Source organism: Oreochromis niloticus, linkage group LG14 (genome assembly GCF_001858045.2).
Source record: "Oreochromis niloticus isolate F11D_XX linkage group LG14, O_niloticus_UMD_NMBU, whole genome shotgun sequence".
Taxonomy (NCBI): domain Eukaryota; kingdom Metazoa; phylum Chordata; class Actinopteri; order Cichliformes; family Cichlidae; genus Oreochromis; species Oreochromis niloticus.
This window is the reverse complement of record NC_031979.2, coordinates 27,429,531-27,457,530: the sequence shown is the minus strand read 5'-3', so window position 1 is coordinate 27,457,530 and position 28,000 is coordinate 27,429,531. Positions and strand designations below refer to the sequence as shown.

Here is a 28,000-nt window from a genome sequence, read left to right as displayed (position 1 = left end):
TTGCTCCAAGGCAGCTGTGGCTGCATCCTTTGCAGCATCCTGGAGTGCAGCTAAGATGACTGTGTGAGAGTATAGAGAAAGATTTCAGTGGAAGAACATACATTAGCATCTGGGGCTGCAGACATGGAGAGGTCCGGCGGCAAACTTTTTTGTTGTAGACAGGTGTGCCACAGGGTTCCTGTGGCCCACAGAGAGGAACTGTACCACATCCTGAAGATGACAGGGCCTCTGGTAAGTACTGGGATTGTTCACGTGCCATGATCTTTCTTTAACAGACCGTGTAGATGGAGGTTATCCTTGCTGATGATACAACAGAAGACTGATGACAGTCTTTCTTTTCCAAAAAAAAGTTTAAGATGTCAGAAAAACACACTTTCACATATGTGACAATAAAACTGAAACACTATTTGGCAATTTTTACTTGCTGAATATTGACTGCAAACTGCAGTAATGACTGTTTTGTAGCTCATTTATCAGGAAATAATCTGAGTACCACAATAATTAATTGCAGTCCGTATTGGTTTATTTTTAAATTACTTGTCATGTGATACTGGTATTATTCTTGCAATGTTTTTGGTATTTCTCTTTCTAGCTGCTCTCTCGAATCCTCAATTACCTGCTTCCGTTTGTGGTTACGATGTTCTGTGGCCGTCTGGGAAATGACGTGATGGCTGGCTATGGATTAGCTTCTGCTGTAAGTCATCATCTGTATGCTTCACTGATGTTTTGAAACTTACTCAAAATAATGGACTAAATGAAGAAGTAATTCTGAGGATGCTGATGGAAGAAAAGGAATTGTTACTTAAGTCAGCAAGATAATTGTATCGTAATCAGGCTGCAACAACACTTATGATTTAATCTATGCTCAGCACTTAATACTTGCTCTTAAGAATCACTCAAGTTTTGCTTATAATAGTCTGCATTCATTTCAGACAATTAATGTTACCACTGCAGCAACAGGATATGGTCTGGGACTGGCATGTGATACTTTGGTGTCTCAGGTCTGTAAAACCAAGTCGACATGATGATATCATACACTGGAATAGTTTATTTTCCCTTCTTTCTTGCTGCCACCTTTAAAATGTTCATTATCCTGACAGACTTTTGGTGCTAAAAATCTACTCCGGGTGGGCGTGATCCTTCAGCGGGGCATAATCATCCTCTTGTTGTTCTGTCTGCCTTGCTGGGGTCTCCTCATTAATGCTCAGGCCATCCTACTATGTGTGGGCCAGGGCCCTGAGGTGGCCAGGTAACTAACAGCAGCAAATATACAGTAATATTATTGCTACAACTAGCATAGATATAGGTACATTTGATTTAGACATGAAACCTGATCTTCTCAGGAATAACATCTGTGCATTAAAACCATTTCTGGTCCCCAAAGATTCACTAAACAGAATCACAATTCAAATTAACTGAATGTCAAAATTATCTCAACTAATTGTATAAAGTCAGTATCTGAACTCCATCGCAGTCATTCTGATTAACTTTTTGCTTGATTCAGAGAATCACCAAATATGCCTTATTATGAGCTTCACTAGCTGCGCTCAGACTGCTCTTGTCAAGGCCTCAAACAATCTGTTGCTCGCTGCTGACTCTGTGCCCTTCTCTATTTTCATTCTCCTTGACCTTATCTCAGCCTTGTATATTGTAGACCACAACATCTTAATCAGTAACTCTGAAGAACAGTGCTGGTATCAGTGATGTGGCGCTGGATTGGTTTATGTCAGGTCTATCAAGCAAGTAATTTTCTGTAATGACTGACAAAGCCTCATCTTCTCGTTCAAATAGATGGAGTTGATTTTCACTGCTATGCAGGCACAAATTTATGTCCTATTAAAACCTGTTACTGCTGATATCTCACATATTAGGTCCCATCTAGCTGAATTAGGAACTGGATGTCTAAAAACATTCTAAACCTGAATGATCATAAAATTGAAATAATTATAATTACACCCTCGTCCCCCAGCACTAGCAGCACTTTTGATCTTTTCTCTAATCTGGGTCTCCTACAGTATTTAAAAATGTCTGGAGAGAGGCTCATAACCTAGGGGTAATTTTGGCTCCAATCTCTCTTTTGATATGCAGGTGTTTAAAGTTATGCAGTCCTGTTTCATTCAGCTTAGACAGATATCATTCCTATCTCATTTTGATTAAGGTCATCCATGCTTTTATGTCCTCTGGACTTGACCACTGTAATGCACTTTATTCATCATCATAACATAAATAAGATGCAAATAATTCAAACTGCAGCTGCCAGGCTTTTAACAGATAGCAAAATAAGTGCCAGATGAAAGCAGTGTTTGCAGCTCTTCACTTCCTACCTATTAGCCTTAGAAATGATTTTATGGCTCATTTTTTAAACCTAACTTTGTTAAGCACCTGTCTACATTTTTAAGCTGCTGTATCGTGCTGACTGAAATATTCGGACATGCCTGATGCCTCTGCCTGATGACCTCAGGCTGGCTAATTCTGTAGCTTCTTCTAAACTTATTTTTATTTTAGGGCTTTTTAAACCCACTAATGCCTCATTGAACAAAGCAACTTCTTTAATGTGTAAGATTGCATGAGTACTGGTTTCTCTTGAATTTGAAATTGCTTTTGTTTTTACTGAAATTGTTTATTTTTAATTGTTTGTGTAGTTCAGTATATTGCAACTTTGTTTTGAAAAGGCCTTTATGAATACATATAAACTAAAATGTAAAATGTACTAGATGTACTCACGTGCACTTCTTGCTTTCAGAATAGCCCAGCTGTATATTACTGCCTTCCTTCCTGCTGTACCAGTGAGTCGCTGCTTTTCTCCTTAACCTTTATACAAACATTCATAACCAATGTTTGACGTTTTTTGTGATGCGCAATAATTTATTCTTCTTCCGTAGGCAATGTTTCTACATCATCTTCAGGTGTCTTACCTGCAGAACCAGGTCCATTTCTCTATTCTGATCCCGTACTGGTTTTACAGATATCGTAAATGTTTCTAAAACTAGTTACACTTTTGGTGGAAAAGGAGATGTGATCACGCTGACTACTTTTTGTGTCCTCAGGGAATAATACTGCCACAAATGTATAGTGCTGCTCTGGCAAACATTGCAAATGTGGTGACAAACTATATTTTTATTCACTGGCTGGATCTGGGTGTTGGGTATGTGAACTCACACTCATATCACTTTAATGCTTTAATTCTGAATAAAAGACTTTAACACTCTGATATCAACCCAAATGTCTTGCAGTGGCTCTGCAGCTGCAAATACTCTGTCTCAGATTTACATCTGTACTTTTCTGTTTGCTTACATTTGGTGGAAGAGGCTTCATGTAACAACATGGGGAGGTATACTGAGAACAGTGATGATCTCATGCACCATCTTGTTCTTTTCCCTAGTTTTATATAAATGAGTGTCTCTCGCCCCCTGCAGGCTGGTCTGTAGAATCACTGCAGGACTGGAGCTCCTACATGAAGCTGGCTATTCCCAGTACATTAATGAAATGCTTTGAGTGGTGGGTTTATGAGTTTGGGGGATTCTTTGCAGGTAATTCTTTTTTTTTCTTTTAGATGATCTCAGACCAGCTAAAAAATATTTGAATCATGCCTGCTCTTTCTTCTTTGTCTGTAACAATCAGGAATGCTGAGCGAAAATGAGCTGGCAGCCCAGCATGCTGTCATGATGGTGGCTGTCATAACATATATGGTATAGTTTAATCTCTACAAATCAGAGAATTAAATTCTCCCTTTAAGATATTTCTTTGGTTACTTTTAACTGCCTGAGAGCAAATTTTATCCTATACTTTAGTTCCCTCTTGGTATTCAAGCTGCGGCATGTGCCCGGGTGGGTAATGCTCTTGGTGCAGGAGACACTGGCAGAGCACTCCTAACTAGCAAGATGTCCCTGACTCTTGCAGGTCAGTTAGAAATGTATCGTGATTTATATTAGTTTCCCATAACTTTATTACCATTATACAGATTTTGGAGCTCTTGTTTTCTAGGTGGCATTGCAGTTGTAGAAGGCCTTGTCCTTGGCTCCATCAAAACAGTGATTGGCTTCGTCTTCACGTCAGATGAGTGAGTTCAGCTGCATTCACATTTCACTAACAGTAATATTCCTAAACACTGCTGTTGCATTCAAAGATTGGCAAGGATGTGCAAAACCTTAATTAAACCTTCTTCTTTCAGGAAGATCATAGGTCTGGTCTCACAGCTGATGAATGCTTACTGTTTCCTTCAGTTCTTTGATGGTCTCGTGGTGAGTTTTACAGTTACACTTGGCAGCGCGCGTATGCTCCTAAAAGCACGACAAGTAAATCTAATATAAAGTTTATCTCTGTTTCATCCAAGTGTGTGTGCACAGGTATTTTCTTAGGCACAGGGAAACAGAAGATTCCAGCTGTGGCTAATTTCATTGGATACTACTGCATAGGGCTTTCTCTAAGTATCACGTTGACATTCGTTGCAAAACTAAGAGTGTTGGGTAATTGCACAAAGTGATGCTTTTTTGTAATTTACTAAAATGAGCTTTTAAAGTGGAGCTTGCCTTGCACTTAAGTAATTTGTCATGTTCTCTGCAGGTTTCTGGCTTGGACTGCTTGTTTGTGTCATTTTACAATCTACCTTCTACATTATTATCATCTTTAAGCTGAACTGGGAGCAAATCACCGAGAAGGTATCATATAAAAACAACCAATAAAGATACTGTGCCTCAAATTGGAGATCAGTTTATACTTAGCTTCCAAGACCAAAAAAATATGAATGAATCTATTGCTTATACTGACTTTTCATATTTACAGGCTGTGAAACGAGCTCAGAAAAATCCTTCGTTATTAGGAAGAGCTACCGTGACAGGCACTGTGGATAACAGCACCCAAGATCAAACATCAAGTAATGTGAGTCTATATAACAGTTAAAGTCATTTATATTATGTTTTCTTCCATTACTGACATATATACAGTACTGTGCAAAAGTCCTGAGCCACCCTTTGCTCTTTTGACATGGCCTGCTTTTCTACTCATTTCAGTCCTTGTACATGGCCATTTTCATATGAATGATTTTCTTGTATTTGCTAAGTCACTTAGCACTTACCTATGAATCATGGAAGCTTTAAAAACGTAACTTTTTTTACTCTTGTGTCAACACAACAGATAAATTAGAAAAGAATGGATTTTAAACTGTATCTGTACCCATTTTTCCAAAGAGTAAGTAATCCCTATGCGCTAAAAGCTCAGTTTTCACACTGTTCTATATGCTGGATGGATTGCAAATGTTTTTTTTCCCCCCTTTATTTGCTCTGCATGATTGCAGTGTGCACAGCATATCCTTCATACAGATACTTCATGCACACAGGTTATGACCACAGCAGTGTGACCAACCTGCTGGTGTTTTTGTTTCATTTTTCCTAGCTGATGGATGGCTATATATCTGTGAGCACTGAGTGCCAAGATAGGGGCACTGTGGTGCAGGATCGAGATGTGACACAGAAGCTGAAGGGCAGCCGCCTCTCCATCACCCAACTGATCCTCAGGCGAGGCCTCATTATGTTTGCTGCAGTTGCACTTCTTGCTTTGGGAGCAGGTGTTCACTTCCTTGTGCCTTTGCCCGAGACCAACTCTACTGTTGACTCGATCAACACTACATATACTCCTGATCAAATTTTCTCCACCATGTTGGTGCCAGATGAAGAGTCAGAATGAACAATAGAGAACTGCAATGATTCTGTTTAATGTCAGAAGAACAGAGAATCTGAGGTTGTCTTCTCAAACCAGTTTTAGTTTGACTTGTTTGTTTCTGCAAGGTGTTGTAAACTGAACACAGCAAATTTGCCAAATACTCATCATGTTTAAGAGTAATATAATGCTCGTTCGTTGATTAATCAAGAGACCATTCATTCATTTCCTGCTCGTCTGCCTTTGTGCCTGCTTGTGCCATCTGTTACTGCCTGCTTTGCAATGCAAATGCTTGCATAGTGCTGAGACCTCCCAGAAAAGCAGCACTGGAGACTCTGGAGTTATTTCACTGAACGAGACAGACATTACTCGTGTTCAGGTAGCCAAGTTGGTGATAAGTAGGTTCAAAATAATACCAACAGCCAAGATGAACAACATGAAAGCTAGAGCCAAGCCCCTACGCAGAACCAGAGTCCTGAAAGAGAGCTCTCCTTCAGCTGTCCTCACTGTAGGTTCCACCTCAACATCCATCAGATCAATGGTGTCTGCTTGACCCACTGAGTTACCAGGGTCTTCTAGTTGGGTACCTGGACATAAATATATGCAAATGTTCCATGTTAGGGGTCATGAAATTATAATTGTTATTCAAAAATATTGTTCACATTTTTGAAGTTTTATATATTAATTGCTGTATAATCAATATCTAAAATCTATGTATTGTTTTTTTGTTTGTTAGTTTGTTATGGTTCTAGCTGCTGATCCAACTGAGTGCTTTTTTAGTGTTGCCATAGACTGTGAAGTTAAAGATGTTAAAGGACATTTAAAAAAATATGAAGAGGTTGGTTTCTGATTGTTTAGCAAATACCAATTTGCAGACAACAATTTGGACTTTGAGCATTTCATATTTTTAGACCTTGCATGATTAAAAAAAAAAAAAGTAAGGACACTTACTACATACAAACATATCAAAATGACAACAATAATAAAATAGCTATAAAATATGTAAAATTCTTTAAAAGTGTTAATTGTATTTACTTCTACATGTAGACTGTGCTTTTATTAGTTTACCCTGTCTACAGCAGCTAAAGCATGACACTTTTAGGATTATTGTCAAAGATAAATTGTAAGTCACACCACTTGGTGAAGTGAAGGTAGGAAATGATTTTAGCCTTTGTTAAATATTAAAGAAGTTACTGGTGACATAATGCTGTCCTAACCTTTCCGTCACTCAACACGTTTTTTTGTGGCTTGAATATAACAAAGGTAGTTTGCACCACGTGACCTCCAGTCAAAGGTGGCTGTAGAGAGTGTTGAGAGCCAAAGCAAAAAATTTACAGGGGGAAATCAGCCTGAAATCAGTGTTGCTGTTTGCCTGAAACAGTAACTCTGATTTCAGGCTCCAAAGTTAAAGACACACATTTTGTATGCTTCCCAAACATAAGATTAGCTTCAGGACAGCTAAAGTCCTCCAAAATATATACAAAACTCTATTTAGGAGCACATACATATGGAGACATTGTTGCAATAATCAAACTAACAACAACATAATTCATTTCTGGTGGTGCAGGAAAAAATGACGCAGGATAAATTTGTCGCAAAACCTGTGACAAATTTATCCTGCGTCATTTTTGGGTCCACAATGTGGTTATTGAAGATTTGGGGACACAAGAGTCTGTAAAATCTTTGTGAATAATGTAGAGACATAATTCAAATACACAAACAAGATTCATTCAATAATCTTCTAAAGGTATCTCTGTGTGTTCTACTTCCACACAGAACCGTTTGGTTTCTCGTGATGAACAGGATGAACACTTTTGCTCTTAAGCCAAATTAAATAATTTGTGGAAACTGTCCCTTACCTGTGTCTGTGGAGCTTACATGCACTCCTGCTCTGATCTGAGCCTGCAAGACAAATCAGTGCGTGATCCTTTATTTATAAAGAGACAGCCGAAAACTATTGAAAATTAAATATTTATCCTTAAACACAAACCTCAACTGTGACATTTTTCCAGTTCATTCTTATTAGATAGAAAATCAGGAATGAGCATTGCAGGAACACACAGATTAACAAGCCCGTCCACAGACCTGAGGAAAACAAAACATGTTTTTCTTTAAGAGGAGGAAGGAGATGTTGATGCTGTGGTAGAAATCAAAAACACCAGTTAGACAATAACTTGGATACTAACAGCTGATGGTTGAAAACATCTCACCCTTGATTCCTAATTTGGCTGCAAACATCAGTGACACTCCAATTGGAAAGCCAACACCATAATATCCCAAAATGTTGCAAATAGCTCCAACTCTCTGTTTACCCGCTCCTCTTATTATGCCACCCACGGCAGCCTAGTCACGCAAAAAGGATAAAGACATGGTTAAGTACCCACAAACACATACTTTATGGGATATTTCTGGGGTATGGCAGATACTCACAGATGTTGCTTCGAGTAGAATGAAAGGTGCATAAAAAGATAGGACATCTGAAACCCTTTGCCTGATTTGTCTGAAAGAAGAGAGCCTAAATTTTTAAAGTGATACTGGTGAGTTTGTAAAAATAAGAGCAATAACATATTTTTGTGTAATTTGAGCCTTGTGCAACGTTATACAATTATGCTGTCTTAGGAACAGGAGAAATATGTAAACAATTATCAGTACAGCTGAGTGCAGCTACCATAAACCTTTGTGTCTATTCAGTATAAGAGAGATTATGTAAGCGAAGGACGACAGTAACTTATGTAAGGGTAAAAGGTCGTTTATGAGGCCTGCTATCTCCCCTAGACTTGATACTGAAATTGCATGTGTAAGTGTAACCCATGCTGGTATTTCCTTTCTTTTTTCTTTTAAAGTAACAACTGCTGTGATTTATAAAACAGACAAAAAAAACCCATAAAATTATATACCCACTCATCATATGTAAAAATGTAAGAGATGTGGTCCTTTAGGCTCCCGATGAGACTTGACAAACATATAGACACTGACACTGCGGTAAAGACAGAAATATAATTAAATATTTACCTTTTTCGGAAGCAACATGCCTTAACAGTCTTTTTCCTTATAGGATCGAAACCCTTTCTCGAGGGTACATCATAGGTAGGTAAAGAGAAGTGAAAATATTCACGCTTTCTGCTGACATTTATAATTACGGAGACTGTTTAAAATCTCTAAGCTACTTTTGTGCTTCCTTCTGGAGAGCAAAATTTGAATTATGCAACATTAATTGACCTAATTAATTACCTTTAATTGACTGTCTTTAAAATATTTTCAAATGAATATTAGACAAAAAACCTAACCATAAAAAAACAAAACACACGGCAAAGAAATAAACATTGATGCATTCTGACCTGCACAGAACATTGACATCTTAGCAGACAGCTTGGCCTGCTCCGTTTCTCCACCTCCCAAAGCATTTCCAACTCTTACACTGCCCGCTATGCTGAAACCCAAAGGGAACTAAAAATAAAAAATAAAAAAAGTTGTTACATTGGATGGATGAAAACTGATTGATCTCACAGAGAAAATTCTTTATGAATAAAGTTTTTTTGGCAGTGTGCTGAGTTTTTTCACAACAGAGGGCTCACCATATATGCAATATTTGCCAGTTGATACACAACTGACTGAGCTCCGAGTTCCACTTCATTTATGAGACCTGTCAATGACAGACAGCGGTTAGATTTCAGAGCTGCTTTTCTACAGACAAACGCACCCCAAAGTGGCCTGTGACATTACCTGCTAGAAAGCCTCCAATCTCATAGGTCCACCATTCAACACATAGCATGACCATGCCAGGGACAGCCAGGCGGATGTATGAGCCCCAGTCCTGGAGGCACTCTCGAGACCAACCTACGTAAGTGTTTATAAAGTAGATGTTAGCGATTCCAAATGTAGATTTATATTAAAGTGCATACAAAAGCAAAATAAATACAATACTTTAAAAATTCTCTCAAAACAAATAGTAGTCATATAATAAACCAATAAATCATTTGTCAGCGTGCTTTTCTACCAAATGATTTAAAGCAAATCTCAATACGCTAATTTCCAGTTCTATAGTTTTACCCTTTGTCGTAGTACTGGGTGTGGTGACCCAGTGTTTGTGTTTTTCTGTTTTACGTTATATTCTCTGATTTGTCATTTTTCATGGTTTTGGTTCTCTTTATTGTTTTCTGCTTCCTGTGCTCCATGTTCCCTCTGTCTCCCCTGTCAGTCATGTAGCCTAGCCAGTGTGGAGTCTGTGTCTTTGTGAATGTCTCTTGTTTCCTGTTTTACTTTGACAGTCTCGCGTCCTATGCTAGTGTTTTCAGTTTTGCTTCCTTCCCGTCTCGTCATGTATGATTACTCCCAGCTGTGCTCTCCTTCTGCGTCTCATTCCCTTGTTATTCCTCTGTGTATTTAAGCCCTGTGTTTTCCTCTGTGTGTTGTTACCCCATGTGCTGTGTGGTTCTTCTGAGCCTGGATTTCTTTGTCCTTAGTCTCTAGTTTCCCAGTGTTTAGTTCTTAGTTTCCAGTTTCCATGTTCAAGTTTTGGTTTTCACAAATTTATTTTATGAAGTGTTTTATCTCAGCGCAACAAAGCTGCCTTCCTCTGTTCATCCCGTTGTTCGAGTCCTGCGTTTGGATCCTCATCCTGCCTGCCACAGCAGTAAACGTGACACCCTTGGACTCGTGTGCTTATGTGGCTTTGCTTAAATTTTTAATCGTCTCCTCCTTTTTATTTGCTCCCTTTAGGTGTTGCCACAGCAGATCACTTGCTTCCATCTCACCTCATCTCACAGTCTGTTGCTTTGGATTTTTTCATTTTGAAAAACAAGCCATTTTAGCTCCTCTCGCTGTAAGGACAACTTTCTTCTGATTTGCTGCTTCTCATAGAAGATTAAAACAGCGGGTGGTTCGGATCACCATATTTACACCCAGGCTGTATGAGGGAAATCACTTCTCTTTAGCATCATATAAAAGTTGAGCATTTAGAGCAGTCTGAAGTCTATAAAGCGCCTTGAGGCGACTTTTGTTGTGATTTGGCGCTATATAAATAAAATTGAATTGAATTGAATTGAATTGAATTGGGCTTTTGCTTACAGGGATTACCTAGTCTTTCAAAGTAGCCCTGTGTAATGTGAGCACTCACCAATGTCACAATATAATAACAGAAAATAAAGTAAAATAAAACAGGTCCACTTAAAGGGGGGAAAATGAACTTGTTATAAATCTGCTCATTTTGTTTGTAACCTGGTTGTGGTTTTTTTTGTTTTTTATTGCTTCTTAAATGCTTGATTCGTCAGTTCAGTCCAACTTCAGCTTTGACCTTTGGACTTTTATCTGATGATCTGTTGGCCTCCTCCACCTAACCCTTCCATTTAAAGTCACTACATCCAGCTGCCATCATGACAGTAGTTATAATAATAGTCTTTCTCAGACATGTTTATGTTTTCTTTAAAAGCTTCTAACAAGTTGTTCATTTTGTAATTGTGTAAAAACAACTTATATTTTGTATCGTTAAATAAAGATTTTCTGTTAGTTGTTAAACTCATTTGCGTTTCTCTTAATATTAAAAATAACCAGTATCCAGTGTATATGCAGTACTCACCTCCCCAAGTGGCCTTATGAAGTCCTTTCCATATGATATAAGCAAAGAGGATTCCAACCATTAAGAACTCGGAAATGGCGTTGGCTATTGCAGAACCTCTGTAAAAATTATTTGAATGTGTCATATTGGTTATACAGTATGTGATAATATCAGCTGATACCACTAAAGACGATACTAATGAAGTCAAGTGCAATCCAATAAAACAAACTCACGCAACTCCAAGTTTTAACGGGAAGAGGACGATGTAGTTGATGAGTGCATTTAGAAGATTGACAACAAAGCCTGTGATGACCTGTGGCCATATAATCCCCTAAAACAGAAATGCAACAAGTTTATTTTAATTAGGCAATGGTGAAATGACAGCCCAGATAGACTGGGTAAAATAAGTATTGAACATGTCACCAATTTTCTAAGTAAATATATTTGTAAAGCTGCTATTGGCAATAAATTCTCAATAGATGTCAGCAACAACCTATCCAATCAAGACACGCAAAGAAATCAAACCATAGATGTCCATGCGTTCGGTTTTGTGTAACAATGAAAAATGACACAGGGAAACACTACTGAACACATGAAGAAAGGGAGGTTTAAAAAGGCATGGGCAGTCATGACACCAGCTGAAATCAACCCTGTCCCTTCTGGTTCAGTCCCAACTGATGGCTTATAAGTAGTATCTCATTTCCAAGGTGTCACACAAGAATCATCTCATGATGGGTAAAGCTAATGAACTCTCTCGAGCCCCTCCCAACCTTACTGTTGCAAATCATACTGATTGCACTGGTTACAGCAGAATTTCGAAACTACTGAAGTTTCCGATGAGCACTGTTGGGGCCATAATCTGGAAGAGGAAAGAACAACATTTTTACCATGAACAGGTGCTAGCCGCAGGATTTCAGACAGAGGAGTGAAAAGAATTATCAGAAGAGCTGTCCAAGAGCCAAGCACCACTTGTGGAGAGCTACAGAAAGACCTTTAATCAACAGGTACAATTGTTTCAAAGCAAACAATAAGTAATCCACTCAACCACCGTGGCCTGTATGCATGCTTACAACATATTGTTGAAGAAACAGCATGTTGAAGCATATTTAAAGTTTGCTGAACAACATTTAGACAACCTGCATTCATACTTTTTTCCAGTGTCAAAAGCTCACCTTTAAAAATTTTTTACTTAAATAATTGGTGATGTGTTCTGTCAATAGAAAATTGTATGTTTTAGTCAGTATAAGCTTTTAATGATATAAGTTTGCTTGTGATAGAATGCTGCATGATGATCATTTCCTTGCTTAGAACTGGTTGTTCTTTTCATTGTTCAGGACTGATTGTTCTTTATAAAACATGTTCTGATATTTGTATCTGAGTCTTCTCACAGCGATAGGAAGAAGTCAAACAAGCAGTTCTGACCTCCCACACACACACACACACACACACACACACAATCACATATGCACATGCTCACGTCAAATGTATTCATTTTTCTTATGTATAAATAAAGACACGTGCAAGAACAGAGCGCGCATCGCAGGGCCCCCACTCTGGTGTGAGCGTTCTGTGATCGCCCTTGTATACAAGTAAATGCTGCAGCGTCTGTGTGCGTTTCTCCTCTTAGACTCTTAGCTGAAGAAGTGTCTTTAGAATAAATCTCTTGACATTTATTTTGGTCCTTCGTAGCTGGAGCAGAAACATCAGAACTGTTATCTGTGACTCTGTTCCAGGATCCAGCACTGATTCCTGACGCCGTGGGAAGCCAGCACCGAAGTCTGTGCACAGCCCTCTTAGACGAGGCCGAAAGACCTGGGACGCTAAAATTCGGGTCCAGGCCGGTGTTTTTAGTCTGGTCCACGGCGGTGGGATTCAGTCTGGCGATCCGAACCACCAGTGAGACGTCTGAGGGTGAGAAACTCTATTTTGATATATAAAAGGGCCGCAAAGGTTTAAAGAAACGTGATAAAACAGGTTTAAGAACTGTGTTTAGACTGGTTTTAGAAGTAGCCGTTAAATACTTCGTCACAAAATAGGTTTAAGTTCGCCAAAAGGAACAGTGTTTAGACTGGTTTTAGAGGTAGCCGAAATTACTTCGTGACAAATTAAAATATGTTTAGGCAAATTAAAACACGTTGAGACAAAGAAATTAACATAGGTTTAAGTTCGCCAAAAGGAACTGTGTTTAGACTGGTTTTAGAGGTAGCCATAAAATACTTCGTGACAAATTAGCGTGCAAATGTCTATGTGTGTATGTGTCTAGAAGTAAGTTGATTTTACAGCACAATACGCTGCTGAACTACTTCTATTTTATTTTGTTCTTTGCTTGAGGCTCACGTACTGGTGACAAAGGTTGAGCTTCGTCTCATAAAACTGATACCACTTCACCTCTAGGGTGAAGTCAAAGGCCGTATCAGTAAACCACTCTGAAGTCAAGCGTGTCAGTGAAGGCCCAGCAAAATCTTTAAAAATGGGGAATAAACAAGCAAAATTAACACCTGATGAGGGATGGTTAGAAAAACAACAAACCGGAGCAGGAATAATCCAAAAGAAGGGGAGAGGAATGGAGAGGACGACAGGCAAAAAAGAGTAAAAGCATTAACAAACAAAGGAGACAGTGACTCAGAACAGGATAGCAGCCCAGGTGAAGAGAATAGTTCAGATCAGGAAGAACATAATAATCCCTCACCAAGTGAAAAATTCAAGATCAAAGTAGAAGTTTAAAAAGGGCTGGAAACAGACCCGACTGAATACATATAGATACAAGAGGAATAAAGTAAAATAAACAAAAGGCTAAATTGATTTAGAACTTAACTGTAATGTATTCAAGTTGATGATAGCAAGGATAACAACCTGTAAACTGGTATTAACAATGACACATAGTTGGGATGAAGACCATGCCCTGAATGAACAGAATGATTCACACAAACACATATTAAATAAATTAGAGAACTGCATAAGGTATATTAAGGTTGTGTCATTGTTCAGCCAAGGAAAGTGTGTGAAAATGTAAATGTCTCCAGCTTGGGAAAGGGTGAAACTGCAGATCACCACCCTTGGTGGATACAAATAAAATATAAATAAATATTGTAATATACTATTGCTGTTATATAAAGAGATAATAGCGTTAATAATGAAATAATATTAATATGAAGAGGCACCTCAGTCAGTTATGATGTGAGGTGGATAATTGCTAAAAGTAGTCTGCACCAAGCTTAAGGTTTGCTCAGCTTCAGTGCAATGACATATGAGATGAAGAAAATAATTAGTTTAGATATTTTCTTTAAGTGCATAGAAGCACTTGACCTGCTTGAAAACCTGTCGTCCTAGATAAGACATTGCTGAAATATAGAGCACACCTATAGTAACAACTAATAAGCTAAACCCTGTATATAACAGCTAAAGCTACAAGAGTGAGAAGCTGAATTAAATATGTGGTCACTGTAAGCTGATGAGCAGGTTACACATTTTTTAGAGCAGGAGCTGCAACATGCAGCTGTCTGTGAGCTCAGTTTTTTTTCCCTCATACTTCTGATTTGTTTTTGGCAGCAGCCTTTTTGTTTTGTTTTGTTTGTTTTGTTGAATTGGAAAAAAATAAATAAATTTGTGATCACACTAGTGACACATAATGATTAGGCATATGATTTACTAATGCAGGTGAAGTTTATTCTAAAATTCAAGGAGAACGAAGAAGAACAGCATTTTCAGTTGTGTCTTTACTGTTGTTCTCCGTGTAGTGCGTGTAGAGTTTTTTTGCTTTTTGTTTTTGTTTTTTTGACGTGTTGCTTGAGTGAGGAGTACTTTGACTTCTGAAGTAGCTCTCATCACGCGACCTTGATGATGATAAGTTCAGAGCCAGCTGAGAGCTGGGTTGTCTGCTTTGTTTTAGGTGATAAGGCAGAAAAGTTAAAACTTAGTTTCTTGTCTTGGGAAAAAAAAGAAAAAAAAAAAAGAAGGGGTTTTGTGTTTCTCAGCCAAGAACAACTACAATTTCATTTTCTGTTTTTGAGAAAGGAGAATTTAAAATAATAATAACAATAATAATAATAATAATAATGATAATAATAATAAAACAAACAAAGAGTGATGTTTTGTTTAAGTGGTGAAGAAAGCTAATACTGCAAAATACCGTCTAGTGCATGATCTGCGAGCAATAAATGAAATCACTGAAATGATGCCACCAGTAGTAGCAAATCCCCACACTATACTGAATCAAGTCACTCCAAAATAAAACAATGGTTCTCAGTGACAGACTTATCAAACGCTTTCTCAGTGTTTGGCTTCACTTTTGAGGGGCAGAGACAGTTTCTACTCTACGTAGATGACATTTTAGTGACTGGCCACACAGAGGGAGGGTGTAAGCAAAATATTATGGCTGTGTTACGTCGCTGAGTTAAGGCCACAAGGTATCTTTAAATATACTCTAATTATAAAGTCACATACTTAGGGCACACCCTCTCAGGTGAAGGCAGAAAGCTACTAAACAAAAGAAAAGAAGCCATACAAAATGCACCACAGCCACAAAACTAAGTATTTACATTCTTTCTAACTCCCAGTGAGCCTGAGTTATGACCTTGGCTCCCTGTTTATCTGCTCCCGTGCAATGTGCTCTGTTGTCTCTACAATGAGAAGAGAAAAAAAAAAGGCCCTGACTCTCTGAACACAATATTCTCTTTATAACTCAGCAGTATGAAATGACATGAAATAGTGTAACTCACTCACAGCAAATCAGCAGTATAGGATAATACCAACCTATCTAATTAATCTAATGATTTTCACATTCTTTTAACTCAGAAGTATGATGCAAACTAAAACTACATATTGATTACACAAGAAGTATGATGTGGCCTACAGCAGTATCATGATTCACTCATTTTGATTACAGGTATAATGTAATATATAACAGCATAATAATCTCACAACTGCTACAAGCACATTTGCCTTTCTGAACACACGCAAGAGAAAGGCAGCTGTTAAGAAAATGCCCTTTTTGGGTGAGAGAAGCCCACAGGCCCTACATGCAAGCGTACTAACACACATACATGCAATGAAGGACAGCTTATACTATAGCACACACTATACATGCGCCTATATCTCTCATTGGTGTTAAAGCAGGAAAAACTTAACAGAGTTTTGTTATCAAATGCTGAATTTATCCACTGCTGACATTTAACTCTCCAGCTTGCAAGACAATAGGTGAAACGTTTGTGAAAACAGAGAAGAAAAAATAAAGACACAGAGAGAGTCTGGTATGACCAAGCAGTAATCAGACAATAAATTTAGTTGGTAATACAATAAATTGTGGAATGCTTTCTGTTTGATTGATGCTGTATGAAGGAAATTCTCTTTGAACGTGCATTTCTGTTGACCTATCAACTTAGCGCATTATGAGCTGATATGCAAATTAGTTGACTGATACTAGATTTGAAAAATGACTGGATTATAAAATAAGTATATAAGTATAAGTATAAAATAATAATAATAAAACGTAACACAGGGTTGAAATTAGTTTCTTGTTTCTAGTGTGTGGAGGAAGATTTTATCATGGCACACATCTGTTTACATGGGAGAAAACTCGTCATGTGATACGACATTTAGCAATATGCTTCTGATGTTCAGCACATCAGAAGGATGACTCTGAAATTAGAAAGGGAAACAATTTTGCTGACAAAGCTGAAAAAACAGCAGCAGCCCTAAAAACCACAGTCTTATTAACAACTCATGAAAATCACACCATTCGACTGTCTGTACTGCAGGACGAACAAAAAGCACCACCTAAAGAACAGAAAACAATGGCTAAAACACGGAGCAGTACTAGACACTGATGACATATTGAAAATAGCAGGAAAGCCCATTCTTCCCAAATCATTACACAAAACAGCCGCTCTAGTGAGCCATGGTTTTAAGCCATGGCTCATCAGGAGGGGTAATCCAAGGAATGGTCTTTATAATAAACCGACAATTTTGACAAACAGAGAAGTTGTTTTGAACAATAAACTGCCGCAAGACTGTTCTTCACCTATTTCTTACAGGTTGAAGCCAGGTGATTAGATCCTTGTCCGAGTACTCCAAAGACAAAATTGGAGCTCGCCACGGTGGGAAGGTCCATACCAAGTGCCTGCAAAATAGCGGAGAGACCCTCCTGGATACATCAGAGCCACTGCAAAAAAGTTGAGGTCCCCGAGGATTCCACTTCTTCCTCAGAAATCAACTAGTAAAGGAAAGTCTCACTCGCGCTTGGTTGCTTCGGGGGTGAGGGGGGGCAGTGCTGATTGGGCCCCGTAGGGTAAGCCCGCACTCCAATCTCCATCCGATCAACTTAAGGGCAGCCAGGTGCAGGTGTGTACAACCATGGGAAGGTGGACCCTCTTGGTTACCTTGACTACGACGCTCACCCTTACAGGACCCCAGCTGACGCCAACAACAGCTGAACCACGAGGCAGACAGAAAAGATGGACGCACGACAACTCGCACCTAAGAGACATGACGCAAGACCACATCCACCCTTGGATGAACAATGCCTGGTACCGTTATATCCACAACAGGACCAGAACAGAATCGGAAAATACAGACTGTTATGTCTGTTCTCATATGCCCAGCACATCGACACACCCCACACTATATGGTGAATATATGAACAAGACTCAAGCAAAGTGTGCAGCCAGCTTTGCTGGCATTGGATCCCAACACAGCCGAATCATCACCAGCGACACAATCCCACATGCTGTTGGACTTAGTAATGGAACATGTGATCAACTCTTCTGGATCGATTTCAATGTGACAAACCGGAATACATCCATCCACTTCCCAGTGTTTCTGGACCAACTCCCAGGGAAGAACCACTCCATGTGTTATCAACAAGAGAAAGGTAACACACCCGTTGGAAACACGACAAACTGCGTCCAAACTGCAGTCCACGGAGAGGGTGCCCCTGTGAATATGAGTGGACCTTCTAACGGCACGTACTGGGTGCAAGGAATGGCCTGGCTATGTGGACAACGGGCATATTTCATACTGCCCCCAGGCTGGACAGGAACATGTGCTCCTATATTCCTGTCAGACCACACTTTCAGGATGACCGCAGTAAACATCACTTCTACAGCACGCCGGAAAAGAAGATCTACGTTCCCTAAACTTCAACCACATGGCCCGATATGGGGAAGCAACGTACCTGAGGAATTCAAACTGTGGACTACCGGACAGAAAGTACTCCACACATTGTTCCCCTGGGTGGGAACCGGAAAAAACATGCTGAGGATCGAAACTCTGGACTACCGCTTTGGACTCTTCTTGAACGCTTCGTGCAAGATCAACGAACAGCAGAATCAGGAAATCAATGCATTACGGATCGCAGTGATGCAACATCGAGTAGCTTTGGACATGATACTAGCAGAGAAAGGGGGACTTTGCGTCCTCTTCAACAACACCTGCTGCACTTACATACCAGACAATGTACACTCATCAAACATGACTGACGCCCCGAATGCCTTGAGACAGATCCAGCAGGCCCAAAATCAGGACTATGTGAGTAATACAAGTCACTGGTTTTCTTGGCTTTACACTGGCTCCTGGCTACAGGTGCTAAAAAGACTACTACTGCCTTTTCACTGTGCAATACTTTTTGTTAATAACCAACGGTGCAGTAGACTTCAATACTTGAAATACTTGCAATTCCCTTGTATTTGTATTTATTCTATTTCTACCTTTTTTATACTCTTATTTATATATATGTCTCTGTATTTATATATGTGTATATATAGTATTCTGCTCACATTCTGTAGCTTCTGTCGGTGCTGTGCTATTTGGAAACCGAATTTTACAGTTAATAGGATTAATAGTTTTATCTTATCTTATCTTATTCATCGGAGCTGGAGTATTTTTACTTTTATTTTGTGTTTTGTAACATGTATCCTGCCATGTCTAAAACTCATGATTAACCGCATAATCGTTTCCACTGTAGCTGCATACATTGCCGTGACAAATGATGATGGTGATGACCCCGACCTGTTGGAATGTGAAGACTTTTGTGTGATTAAAGATGATGTGACAGAAAATGTACAACAAGATGTTACATACTGATATCTCATTTAAAGGTTATACTGACAACAGGAGGGAATGTCAATAGAAAATTGTATGTTTTAGTCAGTATAAGCTTTTAATGATATAAGTTTGCTTGTGATAGAATGCTGCATGATGATCATTTCCTTGCTTAGAACTGGTTGTTCTTTTCATTGTTCAGGACTGATTGTTCTTTATAAAACATGTTCTGATATTTGTATCCGAGTCTTCTCACAGAGATAGGAAGAAGTCAAACAAACAGTTCTGACCTCCCACACACACACACACACACACACACACACACACACAAGTAAATGCTGCAGCGTCTGTGTGTGTTTCTCCTCTTAGACTCTTAGCTGAAGAAGTGTCTTTAGAATAAATCTCTTGACAGTTCAATACTTATTTCACCCGCTGTACATGACATCCATCAACAGACAAAAAGATGATTAAATATCTGACTGCTTTCCTGTAATAAAAAAACAGCAGTTTGCAGTGTTTGTCAAGTAAAGTGAATCATAGTTTTATTGACATGAAAGTGCTCAAGGAGCCCCGATCTCCTTGCTATCTGTATGTGGACACCATCAATCATTAAACATTGTAGCCAGTAGGACTGGAGTCTTACTTACAGACACATACTGTATACTCAATCCACTCTATCATTTTGTGAATAAAAGAAGAACACAATCTGTATTCCCTGCAATCCAAACTGTATTATTCAAAATAATCAGGGAGATATTTACCTGGTTTTGGAGATATCTTGTTTCTAATGAGTACATGAATGCAGCCTGTGGCACACACAAACACACACACACCAAAAAATTAAAAACAGAAAGAAAAGAACAACATAGTCTGAGCTGCAATTATTTGAAACATTTTATTCTAATGTGATTAGACTGGGACTCATCCTGTTTGGTAGTGACAGCTTGTTTCATCATGAAATACACCTGTACAAGGGGGAAAATAAGTAGAGCTATGCTGTACTAGGTAAGTTAACCAACTAAGTAAGTGTCCAGCAGAGACTTTATAGACTCAATGATTTCTACTTAAAATAACTCGACCACTAGCTACTTAAAAAACAGGGTTGAATTTATCTAGCTGACTAGTTAGCCCACTTTGGAGAAGATTTTAGTGTGGGGATATTTGATTTCTGTGTCTGGGATTAGCAAGGCCTCCTTTTTGTAGGTGTATTTTTATTTGGAAGAGTGACTCTAAATCTATCTTAAAACATTAATAAAGGGGACATGTAAGGAACAATCTGGTATGCCTCCTAGGAGATGCATGTCAGCCTGTTCCTCTCTCCCACTTCGATGACTTTCCACCTGGTTCAATTTTGTGCCTTTTGTGTTGTACACACACACACACTTAGCCTTAGACATACTTACAGGAAGTGCAGGCATAAAGATCTTCACATACATCTGACACAACCTTGAGAGAGAGAGCGCGATTTTATCCCATCAAAATGAACACATATTTTAAAATTCAAGAAAGCATGAGCGGATTTTGACGGCTGACCTTGCCACCTCTGGTTCTTGTCTGACAGCCAGCAGAATCGGCTCTGTGTTAATAAGGATGGCCCAGCAGGGGAAGCAAGCCAGGAGCAAAATGAGGATGGCCCGCTGCAGAATAACTCCAATTTTCAGCAGGTTATGGCTTCCAAAGGTCTAAAAGCACAGAACAGTTTAGTCTGCCATTACTATTGTTAAACACCATCTTACCTGATGATAAATTATTTGTGATGGACCAAAAATTCATACCTGAGAAACCAGAGTATCACATGCTGATGCCAAACCACTACCAATAGATATACCTGTAACATTAATAACCTGGAAATACATTAGAAAACATTGGTGGATTAGATGTCACTATTCTATTGGTTCAATCACTTAATAAAAGGTGACTGTATGAATTTCACTTACTGCAATGGCCAGAGACACTCCTGCCAGCTCTGTCTTCCCCAGATGGCCACAAAATATTGTGCTTACAAGGCTCAAAGAAAAATTCATGAGCTGGGATATCATCTGATAAGGAAATTCAAAATGAATTAAAAGTTGCCAGGAAAACAAAAACAGTGTTATTAAAAACTAGTAAATCACATTGTGAGGAGCTAATTTGGTCCAATATGGCACAATATTTTGGTATCAATCAATGACTGTAGAAAAGGGTCAAAATCTTGGTATCGATACACATAATCAAATGCCAACGTATTATTTTTATTATTATTATTGTTTATTATTATACTGATTATGGATCCCTGGAGCTTACGGACTGAACAACCAGCGTCTATTTAAATACAGGATACTTACCACTGGTACTGAAAGTTTTGACAGCTCTTTTATTTCGCTCTTGTAACCAACAGGAACCAGCATGCGGATTCTCTTTAATATAAAACATTCTCTCCATGAGGAAATAGGTGCGCTCTCTGCCCCGGTATCCATGTTTTCGTGGGGAAGGGGTGAGTCAAGGATCTCTGCGTGTAGCCTTTATGATGAAAGTGGTTGAAAGTTTGCTTTATGAACCGCGTGAGAGGAGCGCACGTCAAGCACTTCCCGTAAAGTCAGCTGGTCGTGACGTCGAAAAATGAATTGGGAACTGCTTTGACCACGTTTTGTCGAGCCTTCAAAGGCTGTCCACGTTTATGAATCGTGTGGATTGCACCACGTTCACATTAGCGTGTGGGAAAGCTTAGGTCTGAAACTCTTATTCTCAGTTCTGTCTGAATATTGCACAAGCGTAATCGTGTTAAAGGTTGACTAAAGGTCAGCTATTAGAGTGCCCTCCCGCACCACCACCACAAAAGATGGCTGGAGAAGAGACTTTGGCTCTGTTGGTACTACGAAGCTAGTTCAGCATAACGGTGCATATCTGGCGCACTGGCGATCAGGATAAGCGGTCACAAGAAGGTCTCCCGTGCGCATGTTTTCATAGTCCATCCATGATTTTACCCCCCTAAAAAGGTCTTTTTGAATTTGATGGCAGCAAAACGTCTCAGAGAACTGGGATAAGTTCCCATCCCATCTTCTTGTAAACGTCAGGGAGCTGAGGAGATCAACTGTTGTGCTCTTTGGAAAGGAACATTGTCCCATTCTTGTTTGATACAGGACTCTTCAGTCCGGTGTCTTCTCTGTTGTATTTTTTGTTTCACAATGCCTCAAATATTTATAGATGCAATATGTGGCTTAATACTGTCTTGCTCAAATATGCAAGGCCTGAAGCCTGAAAAAGGTCATCCCTGGGAGCATGACCTTTTTTTTTTTAAATACAGTACCACCTGTGGCTCAAACATTTTCAACCTTGTCCCTTGTGGACAGAAATTTCTCCAGATACATGATGATGGCATTTAAGTCTTCACAGTTTCACATTGAGGAACATTATTTACAGATTAATGGTTTTTTGTTAGTTTTTTTTTTTTTTTTTTTTACAATTTGTTGATACCGATTTTTTTTTATTTGCTTTTTCTTTACTTCAGAGAAACTGTGCCTCTGTAAGATGTTTGTTTTTATATCCAATAATGTTGCTGACCAGTTCCAAGGTGTTCCTCCAGCTGTTTCTTTTAAGTATTACTCACTTTTCCAGCCTTTTGTTGCTCTCACTTCAACTTTTTTGAGATCTATGACTGCCATCAAATGCGAAATGACATAATAGTTTTCATGAAATACTAAAATATCTCATTTTAAAGATCTGATGTGTTTTCTGTGGTCTACTGTGAATAAAATATAAGTTTAGGAGATGAACACATGTGTGGCGGAGGTGTTGTACAGGCTGCAGGGGAGGAGTGGTGCAGTGAGCTCAACGGGGCTGTCCTGGAGAGGCAGATGAGACCACAGCTGATGGCGTTTGGTCTGATGACGGCTTCCTTCCCTTTTTTAGTGAGATGGGAGAGGAGCAGAGGGGAAGCTGGGAACAGCTGAGACTGGAGCTGTCCAGACCGTGGACTGTCACAACAAACGAAAACTCAAAATAAACGTGGCATCTGGCTATAAAGAACTCTGTGTGTGTGTGTGAAGTGCATTTCACAACATCATTGCGTTTTGTTCTTATTTATATTTTACACAGCATCCAAAGAGTCGCATGCAGATTTACAGGGTACTGTGAAACAAGCTGGACAAAACTGCTTGGGTGTAGTGGAGATGATATAGAAGAAAAGATGGTTCTGCTGGGGGTATAAACCTGTGGTTATACCTTTGTCAGTGTCTCAGCTGCTCTGTGGACGAACTAAGGTCAACATTATTCTGCTGCAGTAAATCTACTTTACATTAGGGTCATTTGATGGTTTCAAGGCCAAAGAATTGTAATAGTGAGCTGGATGGCCAGCTGGAACTCTATTTCCATGTTTAGTAATGTTCTGGTCAGACCCTTAGAAGCTTTCTTTCTTCCTTTCTTAAGTAAGTGGTGTACATACAGTACACAGAGACGTAATTCTCCAGCTTGTTGTTTGATTGTGCATTACACCACCAGATGGAGCCATTTACTGTGTTCCTATTTAAGCTTGTGGTTTTTGAGAAAAGCATTTAAAGTTCTCATACTTACATAGTATGTTACAATGTAGATGTTGGATACATTATATTTAGCTTTGTAAGCCTCTTTGAATAACGACTAAAGAATCAAGACTTCTTATTTTTTGAATTTACCAGGATTTATAAATTGCAACTAGACCTACTTATGACACCAATATCAGAGTAAAAGTGATACAAAAAATATATTTAGCTTCTTCATTGGATAAATAATAATGTTTGATCAAGGTTTTGTGAATTCATTTTGTGAAAAATGTATTTTTGTGTGTGTTAAATTACATCACCTTGTAGCCAGAAATTTGTAGTTGTTTGAAGGCATCTTGGAAAGAATCCGGTCAATAACCATATTTTGTATTGTCCTGAGTAAGATAAAGGTAAAACACTGGTGTATTAAATATAATTATGTGGTTTTTCATATTCTAAAAGGAGACGCTGAGTACAATGAGATCTAATCCATCTCACGCAGGTTTGATCCCTATGACAAATGCAGGGCTATATTCTGGCTAGACTGACATTATTCTGGCCACAAAAGCACAAAAACAATCACAAAGTTCTCTTTCGCAATAGTGTCCAAGATTAAAACTGCCAACAACATGTTTTTTGCACTAAAATAGCTCAGTATTAGTGATCTGGGTCTGTGGGTCTTTAAAGATATCATCGGTTAAGGGAACTTTGGGACAGATGTGAGTGCTCTTTGGTCATCAAAATGTCTGTGCTTTGACATGCAGAGAAAAAACAGTCGGTCAGCTTACTGTAAATCTCAATCTTGGATTCAATTGGCCTTTAAGTTTCATGAAAGCAGTCAACTGAGAACTTCAGAGAAAGGGACACAATAGTAGGGTTGCGGTGCCACAACCTCTTATTACACCTAAAAATGCCCTTTTTGTGAGTGAAGCGGTGCAAAGAACACATGAACTGTGGTCGTATAGCCCAATGAGTCATCTGTCAGCTTGTTTTGGGCACTTGGTTTATTTTTTGTCGAGCGGTACCTCGAATTCATCCGTCAGAAGATACAGTAGACACCAAGACACCAGAAAACATGGAGGTACTCTAAAAAAAGACAACACTGTAAACATCTGTCTCATTACAGTACAGTCCTTGTGAATGACAGTGCCCTTAACACTAACAAGCTCATGACCTTTAAATATTTTGACATGCACGCCCAGATTAACATTCCCAAGTGTACTGGGCTAAAGGTGACCCAGATTCGATCCTTTTTCTGCATAATATTAGCGATATTTTTGACATACAATGACTCTGCGACTGTTAATGAAGAACTTTAACGCATTATAAACAAAATAATGAATATTTTACATTTTGGCAAAGGTCAAAGTTAGATAGTAAAACAGACAGACAGTAATTGATTATCCAGATTACTCAAATGAATATTTGGGAGTAGCTGTATAACTACTTACTTGTGTGCTTGTATTCTCCAAATAAATTCATACCCAAGTTCAGTGAAATGCAAACTTTCTCAGCCTTGGCTCTCTTTACGACTTTCTATATCAATAAACAGAGTAAGCGAAACAGGTTTCTGGGCTCTTGGAGGCTATTTTGAATAGCCTGAATCTGTAAAAAAAAGCATTTTCCACTGTCCATCTATAGATTTAATTTGAGTGAGACCTTTCTTGCAACATTTTTACTTCTTTTCCACAAATGAGGTGTCTAACCTTGAACTGGTTTCACGCACTTCACCAAGAAAAAGACTAGTCACCACAAAATTGCTGGGCCAAGTGTTATAACCACTGAAGTCAGTGGCTATGGGAGAGGCTACTGCAAGAGATATAATTTGCAGATGGCTTCCAGAAGATTTTCTCCACCGTGATTTTTCTTCTTGTGGAAATTTTCCCTACTTTTGCTGCATAATGCTACGTGACGCTGCATTACATTAGATTCTCAAACCCATCCAACTGTGTGATAGTTCCCAAAAGACACCAAGACAGACTAACCCAGCACAAGGATAGTTTGTGGAAATCATGTACTAGTGAACAGAAATTGTTCTGAGGACTTAAAAATTGTAGTTAAATTGGTAGTTGTTGATAGTTACAATATTTATGATGTTCACTGTCTTTGGCTACTTAGTGAGGATGTTAACAGTTTCAAAAGAACAAAGTACAAGTGAGATTGAGGTGGGCAGGACTGATTTTAGTTTACAGTTACTTGGTCATAAAATAACATTGGATGAATTAAACTTTTTACTGCATGGCAGTCCTTGATTGATTATCAACGTGATAATCCATCAAGAGATTTGCTAAACTCATAAACCCACATTTTCTTCACAATAGAACATAGAGAACATAGCAAAGGTTTAGACTGAGGCATATTTAATATTTCATGAAAAAAATAGCAATAACCCATCTTCAAAAAACTTGGGATAGACCAACAATAAGCTGAAAAGTAAGTGCTACTAAAAAAAGAAAGCCCTGGAGAATAACTTTTCAATTAAATAGTTTACAAATGCCATCAGGTGTCATGGTCCTGTGTTTTGACCGTGTTTTGAGTTTTTCGTGCTTCCCTGTGAAGTCTGTCTTGTCTCCATGTTTAGTTGCCTGTTTCCCCAGTCATGTCTCTGTGTGGTTTCTCTCTCTCTCTGTGCCTTGCTCTCGCTTTCGCCCTCTCCATCCCTCGCTCTTTCAGCCTTGTCCTTCCTGCTCTTAACTCTGTCTCCTCCCTGTGTTCCCTGTATTTAGTCATTCTACATCTCAGTGTGTGTTTCTCATGTTTTCTGATTTATTCTGACAGTCTTTTGTCCTGTCTGTATGTTGTTCGATATTGCTTCCCCTGTCTTGTCAGTTAGATTATGTCCAGCCGTGTTTCCTGGGTGTTTCCTCTCTGCCCTGATTCTCTCTGTTATACATATCGCCTGTGTCTCCTTCTCTGTGTTCTGTCAGTTAGTTTAGATTTCTAGAGCCTTCCCAGTTTTAGTTAATGTGCTTTGTAATCAGCCGTTAGCTACCTTTAAGTTTAGTTTTTGTCTTTGAGTCCTAGATTTTGTGTCCTATCCTTCCTTGCCTCACACTGCGTTCTGTGTCAAATCTGTGTGCAAGGAACAAGGTAAAAAATTAATATTGGATGCCCTTTGAGCCCCGAGGTGGCATCACATTAGAAGCAACCATGATATCTTTAATGGAAATCACTGCATGAGTTCAGGAATGCTTCTAGAAATCACTGTCTGTGAACACAGTTCAATGTGCCATCCAGAAATAGAGAATAAAACTCTAGTATGCAAAGAAGCCGCCATGATGTAGAAATGCATTTGTCTTGTCTTGGCCAAAGTTTATTTAAAATGAACTAAAGCAAAGTGGAAAACTGTTCTGTCATCAGATGAACCAAAATTTAAAATGTGAAACCCTGCATTCTTTGGATTTAAGAGGAGAGGGACTATCCATGTTGTTATCAGCGTTCAGTTCAAAAGCATGCATCTCTGATGGCATGAGGGTGCATTAGCGCCTTCAGAGTTGGCAGCTTGCACATCTAGAAAGGCACCATCAATCCTGAAAGGCATTTACGGGCTTTAGAGTAATCTAAGCTCCCATCCAGATCATGTTTTTCAGGGAGCCTAAGCCTAAACTGTATACAGTACTGCATCTATTACAACAGCATAGCTTAATAGCTATGCTTAACCTGACCTGCCTACAAGTCAGACCTTTCACCAATCAAAAACATTTAATGCATCATAAAGTGAAAAATATATATATTGTATTATTATATTATTGTATTCTGTTTCTATTTACATTTTACTGCATCCTAATAGTCACATACAGGTAAAGAGAGTACTGTGAAAAGAGACTGGGCAAAACTGATTTGGGAATCGTGGTTGTAAATCAGCTCCAGGTTTTAATCCTGCACAGTTGATAGTACTTTGTTCCTTGTTGCTCTTCGTTTGCATTCAGTGTTTTGTCTGAGTACCTTAAAATAAAAACATTTGTCTTCATTGCTGACTGTTGCTTACTTGGAGTTCATAAAAGTGTAATCATTTACACCAAATCCCACCCATCCCCATTAAACAATGGATGTACTTTGGCCTAAAGTAAGCAATGAAAAAGCTCTCTGTCCTCTTCTGGATCTTTTTTGCTTTTGGCCTCACTCATGTCCGAAGCTTAATTGGATACTCCAATTGCTAACTGAAACCATCTCTACACACAAGTCTTTATGCTCAAGGGAGGATTGATTGTATCGGACAGGCAGCATATTGTGCTCATATGTAACTGATACAGAAGAG

The 28,000-nt window shown here is 38.9% G+C and overlaps 2 protein-coding genes and 1 long non-coding RNA gene across 7 annotated transcripts; 2 read left to right on the top strand and 1 right to left on the bottom strand.

Moving 5' to 3' along the window:
• Nucleotides 1-6,136, top strand: LOC100690717 (multidrug and toxin extrusion protein 1). 2 transcript variants are annotated; one of them, XM_003440264.5, is made up of 17 exons: nucleotides 12-231; nucleotides 593-694; nucleotides 933-1,001; nucleotides 1,101-1,249; nucleotides 2,744-2,786; nucleotides 2,883-2,927; nucleotides 3,048-3,145; nucleotides 3,234-3,331; nucleotides 3,417-3,530; nucleotides 3,622-3,689; nucleotides 3,792-3,900; nucleotides 3,985-4,060; nucleotides 4,172-4,241; nucleotides 4,334-4,466; nucleotides 4,564-4,658; nucleotides 4,783-4,878; nucleotides 5,392-6,136. In XM_003440264.5, the coding sequence occupies exons 1-17, from the start codon at nucleotides 124-126 to the stop codon at nucleotides 5,680-5,682; spliced, it is 1,764 nt and encodes a 587-aa protein (XP_003440312.2). In that variant the 5' UTR covers nucleotides 12-123; the 3' UTR covers nucleotides 5,683-6,136. The 2 variants fall into 2 exon arrangements, 1 of the variants encoding a protein (XP_003440312.2); XR_003213853.1 differs by lacking the exons at nucleotides 4,783-4,878; nucleotides 5,392-6,136 and having other exon boundaries at nucleotides 1-231; nucleotides 4,347-4,466.
• slc47a3 (solute carrier family 47 member 3) lies at nucleotides 5,997-22,220 on the bottom strand. Of its 4 annotated transcripts, none has more exons than XM_025898337.1 (17): nucleotides 21,571-22,220; nucleotides 21,184-21,285; nucleotides 21,022-21,090; nucleotides 20,780-20,928; nucleotides 20,650-20,692; nucleotides 20,008-20,052; nucleotides 11,443-11,540; nucleotides 11,231-11,328; nucleotides 9,379-9,492; nucleotides 9,231-9,298; nucleotides 8,994-9,102; nucleotides 8,557-8,632; nucleotides 8,086-8,155; nucleotides 7,842-7,998; nucleotides 7,646-7,740; nucleotides 7,515-7,557; nucleotides 5,997-6,242 (listed from the first exon to the last, which is right to left on the bottom strand). In XM_025898337.1, the coding sequence occupies exons 1-17, from the start codon at nucleotides 21,700-21,702 to the stop codon at nucleotides 6,031-6,033; spliced, it is 1,680 nt and encodes a 559-aa protein (XP_025754122.1). In that variant the 5' UTR covers nucleotides 21,703-22,220; the 3' UTR covers nucleotides 5,997-6,030. The 4 variants fall into 4 exon arrangements, with proteins under 4 accessions (XP_025754122.1, XP_005474797.1, XP_025754123.1 ...); XM_005474740.4 differs by having other exon boundaries at nucleotides 7,866-7,998; nucleotides 21,571-21,877; XM_025898338.1 differs by lacking the exons at nucleotides 5,997-6,242; nucleotides 7,515-7,557; nucleotides 7,646-7,740 and having other exon boundaries at nucleotides 7,925-7,998; nucleotides 8,553-8,632; nucleotides 21,571-21,880.
• LOC112842165 (uncharacterized) lies at nucleotides 11,534-13,582 on the top strand. Its single transcript, XR_003213854.1, has 2 exons — nucleotides 11,534-13,183; nucleotides 13,246-13,582. It is a non-coding gene; the product is annotated as an uncharacterized LOC112842165 (long non-coding RNA).
• Nucleotides 22,221-28,000: the final 5,780 nt, after the last annotated feature.